General features: G+C 39.2%; 2 protein-coding genes across 2 annotated transcripts; one reads left to right on the top strand and one right to left on the bottom strand.

The window, feature by feature from the left end:
• Positions 1-3,186, top strand: LOC104952678 (regulator of G-protein signaling 5). The gene is made up of 5 exons (XM_010779545.1): positions 1-639; positions 734-790; positions 896-948; positions 2,216-2,379; positions 2,463-3,186. The coding sequence occupies exons 1-5, from the start codon at positions 596-598 to the stop codon at positions 2,619-2,621; spliced, it is 477 nt and encodes a 158-aa protein (XP_010777847.1). The 5' UTR covers positions 1-595; the 3' UTR covers positions 2,622-3,186.
• A 410-nt stretch (positions 3,187-3,596) lies between these two features.
• cunh19orf53 (chromosome unknown C19orf53 homolog) lies at positions 3,597-5,398 on the bottom strand. Its single transcript, XM_010779546.1, has 3 exons — positions 5,218-5,398; positions 4,325-4,380; positions 3,597-4,211 (listed from the first exon to the last, which is right to left on the bottom strand). Exons 1-3 carry the CDS (start codon positions 5,306-5,308, stop codon positions 4,056-4,058), a joined length of 303 nt encoding a protein of 100 aa, XP_010777848.1. The 5' UTR covers positions 5,309-5,398; the 3' UTR covers positions 3,597-4,055.
• Positions 5,399-6,694: the final 1,296 nt, after the last annotated feature.

Here is a 6,694-nt window from a genome sequence, read left to right as displayed (position 1 = left end):
TATAACAAAAAGTGTTTCTGAAGTGAATTACCTACCCCACCTTTAATGGGACAGTTTCATGACACAACATCATTTGCAGGGAGATCCACATTGATTGAGAGCTCCATATGCAGTTTCCAAAACACAAAGTACAAGTCATAACAATTGAGAAAAAGGAGGTACTATTTTTATTGCACAGGGGCTTTAATGGTGTTTTAGGCGTTCTGTCTTGTTTGGTCCAGCCTCATCCGTCAACATTTAACATTCACCTCTCCAGAGATGAGTGATGTGAACAGTCCACCTGCCGGTCGGACTCTAAAGAAAGTAAGTGATGCCTGACCACACAAACATGTACTGGAAGTCACCCTGCTTTAATTATCCTATTCTATGTGCTGTCTCCTGTTGACAGGCCTATGTGGACTGTAAGCACGTACACCACCTCTCTCATTCAACTCCTGTCCTACAGCTGCTGTTATTAGAGGATCGGACAGATCAGATAACAAAAGGTATAGGCTATATAAGAGAAGCACTCTGAAGCTCGGGAGGCTGAGTGACGGAAAAACTCAGAAGAAATTGTCTTTATTTTACCTTTCTACGTTTTCTCAAACAAACCTCAATGTGTAAGGGACTTTCCTCCCTGCCCTCCTCATGCCTGGAGAGGTGAGTATGCAGCTGGATCATTTGTTTTCTATGCAAATTACTGATGCCCTGATGGCAGATTTTTTACAATTAATGATAATGTTTCTGTTTTCAGGGCAAAAGACTTGCGGGTGAAGTTAAGCCATCTGACTGAGACGCACCACAAGCTAAAGTAAACCTTCTGGAATATTTTTTTTTTTGGAATCGAGTAGTAGAAGTAAATCTACCAGATATCACTGTGAAGCTGAATTTTTACCGTTTCCATTTTTCTTATCAGGGGTCAGGATGGAAGAGTTCCCCTTGACCTGGAGACTCTGCTGAAAAACAGAAGTAAGAATGTCTTTTTTTCCCCCAACATAAAGTCAGTTTAATGTTTCAACAACAAATGCAATACGTCTCTATGAAGACATTTGACAAATGGAAAAGCACTAGTGCTAGTGATAACATTAACAAAGTGTGAATGAGCTGCTTCCGTCTCAGGTCCTGGTGTTGTTCATGCTGGCTCACTGTCGAGGTAACTATGAGTAACACCTGTGCTTTATCGACTAGGGAAAGTCAAAACCTGAAAAAGTCTTTTTTTATTTTCAAATGTTCTCCAATGCAGCTTGCACAGCAGGTACTTATATCTTACATTTGGCTACTTAAGTCCGTCTGTACACAACTCTGTTCAAACAACACTAACCCTCAGGGACATCAGGTTGTACTCTACAAGAAGCGGCTATTTAATGGTTTAACAGTGACTCAATATTAGCATTTAAAGATAAAGATTATAAAAACAACAATACTTGATGGTTCTGATAGTTTTAACTGACCAAAACTAGGATTTACTATGAACAAATTCTTCTTTTCTCAAATCGAGCGCTGCAGGAATGATATTTTTTGTAGAACAACATGGATGTTAGCAATACAATGGTACCACTGACCAAAAGCAAAGCCAACATCTATGCGTTTTAGATTATAGCAGAGAATAGTTTTGTGACAAAAAGATCCTTATGATACTTACATATTCTGTTCAAAAGGATAATCTTCCCTGATGAACACTGAAGTGAAAAGCTAATGTTTTTATGTTAAATAAACTTTATCAACATTAGACTTTATCAAAGACAGTTAGCTTGATGTTTCAAAATTCACAAGTAGGATATTTACTGATATCTTATGTCATAGAACAAAGTGGGATAATTTCTTAATTTTGTGTTAACCGCAGACATATTTCATACATCTAAGACAAAGTGTATTTGATGACCAGTAGCTCTGGTGACTAATGTTAGCAAACAGTTAGACACTATAACTGATGTCAGTTGGCTAGTTCTGTGACCTTATGACTCTTCTTTATTCTACACATTATATTTCCAATAAATGTCACTTGCAATTTGGCTGCTGTTGATGTTTTAATACTTAATAAAAAAAGCTGTTAGAAGTGTTGAGTGGAATATAGAGCTCTAACAGTGTCAAGCAAGCATGAACATATCTTTGTATGAAATGTTGATCTTTATGTTGCCTGAGTTTTTCTGGCATCATGCTTTTCCATATTCTAACGTGATCTCTTCTTGATTTGACTAATCTTTGACTCTGCTTTGTTCTTCTCCCTCTCAACCAGGCGCTCTGCTGGCGTTTCGTGGGTTCCTGCGCTCAGAGTTCAGTGACGAGAACCTGGAGTTCTGGCTGGCCTGTCAGGAGTACAGAGTTTCTCCTTCTAACGTGCAGAAGATAAAGTCCAGCAGCATCTACAACCAGTTTATCAACCCTGACGCCCCACAAGAGGTTCGTGGAGAGGAGAGTGATGCGTGCAGTCAGGATAAAGATATAATTAAAGAGCTTCTTCTGATAATCTGTTTTCCCCTCAGGTAAACTTGGACGCTGAGACTCGGGAGGCTCTGCTTGGAGTGACGGACTCTCCGTGTGCTGACACATTCGATGATGCACAGCAGAGAATCTACAATCTGATGGCGAAAGACTCCTTCCCCAGGTTCCTGCGCTCCAATCACTCCATTAAAGCTTACTAGACTTGCACTGTACTTACTACAGACCTGCTTTAGAAATAAGTGCTGGTGAATCTGTGCTGTTTAATTGGGTTTTACTAACCCTTTTCACAACTACCTTGTTATGAGATTGTTTTTCATATGGTAGTGCTGTCCTTGTGCACCAAATGCATAATGCCTTCTGTCATTGGTATGTTTCTGAATGGTAGTTGTAAAGCATAGAAACCTTAACTAAAAGCATACATATAGCTAGCTGTAATGAGTTAGAAGCGACATCCATAATGGATTCAAATAAATAAAAACTCATAAAAGACAGCTCACGTTGTGGTACTTAATGAAGATTAGTGTGTTTTTATACATATTGTATGTAAGCGCTATTTCCTCAAGAAGCTTACCAATTGTGTTCTGGAACGGGTTGCTTGAGAGCGAGTGTTGACATGGAAACCTTTCAAACAGCGTTCAGTCTTATCACTGGCTGGTTAGCTGTCACAGTGCTGGTCTGTTGATACAGCACTTGAGAAACCTCAAGCCCATTCCTTAGGTGTTGCTGTTTATTCAAGACAACCCAAAGCGAAACAAGGGTACAATGGTGAATCACCATTGTAACATGTAGTACAATGGTCTGGTTCATGGCTTTTAATTTAAGACCCCAAATGCGTAGTGTACCTCAAAGGGGAACTCTTCCAATTTCAACTGTGGTAAAACTACATTAGGTGCTACCAGTAAGACACCTGACCTAACTGATGACATTCTAGTTGCATTGTGAGAAGTGCCAGGTGCAGCTGGCCATGCAAAATAGTGTTACTTAATCCTACAGTGTAAACACTTAAATAGGCTGCCTGTGGAAGCACATGGCTCCACATGTTACCAGTTCAGTTAACAGCTTTGAGCTCACTGAAACAGGTGGGCTTGTGTGGGAAAGCTACCTGTGATTGTCAACACGTTCCATGTGCAATAGCACTTCCCTGAGAAAAAGTGTGGCGAACATACTTCAAAGGATTCATATCGGTGACTGGTGGTTTTACTCTTATTATTCATTTTTGGCTGTACAATCATACAAAGAATGTTACAAAACAGTTGCAGGGTGGTAGAGCACAAACATCATCAAATCATATTTTCTTGCAGCATTTCAACCCATCACAAATTCCACGAGTAAAGAAAGTCCTGTTGTGCCCCCTAGTGAGGGTTTATGCAATTCTCAGAGTCCTGCAGATCACATTCAGAATCTCTATGTATACATTTCTTTGTAAACTGAAAAGTAAGAATTAACATCTGTACAAGAGGGGCTCAGTCTATTTCTGTATGACTGAAGTCAGCTACAAATATTTAGGAATGATAAAAACAGCAAGACAGTTGGCATGCATTTTAAATATGAGTCATGGGATCAATGTAGTTAAATGACCCCGTGACTAAGTCCTTAAGTTTAGCACGGTCAGCCTCAGGGTTTTGTATCCGGTCCTATTTGGAGCTGCTATCTGGACGGGGAAGTCCTGGGATGCCTTTGCCTTCAGGCCGTTCAGCCCCTTTCACCACACTCAGTGGCTTGTGCAGGCATGTGCTTGCCCTATGGGTCACTTCCATCTCAATCTTGTTCCTGATGGCAATCTCTAAAGCCTTTAGGAAGCAGCAGAGGAGGTCATATTATACAATGAATCAGTCAAGCTCTTTTATGTAATCAATTCAGGATGTAAGAGATGTGAGAAACGTTCTGTTAGAATTGTCCGAACCTTCTTCAGCTTCTGTTCCTCAACCACGTGAGCCTTCTTTGGTGCAATGAGCCTCCCTTAACAAAGAAAGCAATAACATCACTGTCATATTCCCAAAAGCTGTTGCCATCAGTTCTTCAAATTAAATAATAAAGACACACTTTAAAAATGCAACTGTCTAACACGAGATGGCCCTGAAATGCAATTCGTCATTTTGTAGGCTTCTGTTTTTATAGTTTGTTGTGTTTGATGTTTCAATTTATGGTGTTTTACTCAGTTTAAACAAAAAAAAGAGTTAGTCTTCACTAACAAACAGGTTCAAAGAAGCATTTTTTGTATAAAAAAATACGGTTTAACAGTTGCACCAAAGAATGAACATCGTTACCTTCATGAAAGTAGGATTTACTACTTATGGTATTAGCATTTTAGCTAGGTATATGTAAGCATTACAGCTACTAAACAGTGGCTGATTCATATTAATTTTCTCATTAAATCCACTATAATACATCAAGTTAACACAGCAACACAGGCTAAGAACATGTATTCAGTAGTTTTCCTTAAAGATATGCAACACATCGGTTCTAGTATACTTGGCTAAGGTTCAAATCAAAGTAGAGCTAAGCTACGTTATTCAACTCATTAAGGTCTGCGACACAGGGGCATAATCCTTCACATGGTTTTATTTAGCTAGTCTCTTAGTTTAATGATGAATATAATATTTTGGAGGAAGGAGAACAACTAATATTAATCAATGTCTTCATATCTGCTTGATATTGTAAATATCCCAACACGCGTCACTTTAACTAAAACGTGTTCAGCTGTTTCCACGCATGTCACGCGTTAATGCTTTTTGACTAACATATCCTATTTTCCGAGCAACTCGTTAGATTACAAGTAATAATTTAAATACATACCTCCTTTCCTCTGTCCTTTTGGCTTGGTTGGATGGGGTTTTTTAGAGATTCCTGGCCGCTGAGTTTTAAATTTCTTCGAACCTTGAGCCATTTTGCTAACCGGAGGTACACAAGAAACTGTTCTTCTTCAACGCTGTCATAAGGAGTGGTTTACTTCCTGTTTGGTGACTTTGCCGCCCCCTGGAGGACTACCAGTGACAAGCGTATATTAAACAGGCGGACAAAAGCAACTTTTTTTCACTGTGGATTTATTATTTTTCTGTATTGATGTGAAAGAGAAATCTCTTAATTAATGACTGCACTTTACAGCATTTTATTCATATACATATATATTAAAAAAAAATCCAGTTTTCCATTTCCACATGTTACAAAATAAAACCAGATCAAGTGATTATCAATAACAACAATAACATACTTGCACTTAAAGAGGCCATCTGAACAACACTCCTTCCATGGTGACTGCAGGCCAAACTAATTATTGAGAATAATACACAAACACCTGCTTTGTTTAGTGAAATCATGTGGAAAATACATGGCAAGCAGCGCTGAATTTTGGCACCTGATTATTAGGCGCGTGTTGGGAGGTTGTTGGAAAATCTTTTTTACAACACAGTACCATATTGCTGCGGCTTCAAAAGCATGGTGTAAAAAACATGGCGTGAAACATTTCAGTGGAAACCCAACTTAACACACTGGCCTGAATACAGGCGACTTTGGCAAACAAAATGCACCGCAACAAATTATTTGTCACTTTGGGTTCACGGTACAAACATGGATAGTTTAGTCCAGATTTGTTTTCCTTCTTAAATCTGTCAATCAGCTGTGCTGCAGCCAGGCACACTGAGTGCATGTGTTCATGCATTCAGTGTTTGAGTCCGTGTGGGCAGGCGGAGAGGTAGTGTGTATGGTTGAGGAGGCCTCCCCAGTGTGGTGTACTAATGGCCTAGTCACTAGGAATCACAATGTCATGAAACAAATAAACAAATCACAGCATAACAGTTATAATCGTGATGTACAGACAAACAAAAATCTCTGAAAGATTCACAAAACAAAATAATACCTAGCGGGTCTGACCGCTACAAATGTGCTACATATGTCTGGAACATTGTCTAAAGTTGCCCCCAAACACGTGATGTCTTGAACTGTACAAAACAAAAGGAAAGAAAAGTGTATTTTACACTCATGTGTGACCTAATAGCATCTTTGTGAGTTGAGGTTTAATGGGTGAAAGGAGGACAAACGAAGAGTAGGAAGATAAAGGAAGAAGTGAGCTTATATTACAGCAATGATACTATGGATTCTGCAGTGATTATTCTTGACATTAAGCTTTTTTTTGTGGGTTTTCTCTGGGTGACTCGGTTGTCCTGCAGAGTGTGAAAGGTTATAAATGTTATGTTTAAATTAATGAAGTGAAATACAAAAGTCCACAAGGGAAGCGTGTGAGGTCAGAAAGCAGGGTGAAGGAAGGACTGCTGTC

This window comes from Notothenia coriiceps, unplaced genomic scaffold, assembly GCF_000735185.1.
Source record: "Notothenia coriiceps isolate Sejong01 unplaced genomic scaffold, NC01 NC01_scaffold00020314, whole genome shotgun sequence".
Classification (NCBI taxonomy): Eukaryota; Metazoa; Chordata; class Actinopteri; order Perciformes; family Nototheniidae; genus Notothenia; species Notothenia coriiceps.
The sequence above is the reverse complement of the archived record's forward strand: the minus strand, read 5'-3'. Positions and strand labels throughout refer to the sequence as shown.

Excerpts from the sequence above, each read along its gene's own strand:
- LOC104952678 (XM_010779545.1), top strand. The coding sequence starts at position 596 with ATGTGTAAGGGACTTTCCTCCCTGCCCTCCTCATGCCTGGAGAG. Across the intron at positions 640-733 it reads CCCTCCTCATGCCTGGAGAG|GGCAAAAGACTTGCGGGTGA; the intron begins GTGAGTATGCAG and ends TTCTGTTTTCAG. Across the intron at positions 2,380-2,462 it reads ACCCTGACGCCCCACAAGAG|GTAAACTTGGACGCTGAGAC; the intron begins GTTCGTGGAGAG and ends TTTTCCCCTCAG.
- cunh19orf53 (XM_010779546.1), bottom strand. The coding sequence starts at position 5,308 with ATGGCTCAAGGTTCGAAGAAATTTAAAACTCAGCGGCCAGGAATCTCT. Across the intron at positions 4,381-5,217 it reads AAAAGGACAGAGGAAAGGAG|GGAGGCTCATTGCACCAAAG; the intron begins GTATGTATTTAA and ends TTCTTTGTTAAG. Across the intron at positions 4,212-4,324 it reads AGGAACAGAAGCTGAAGAAG|GCTTTAGAGATTGCCATCAG; the intron begins GTTCGGACAATT and ends TGCTTCCTAAAG.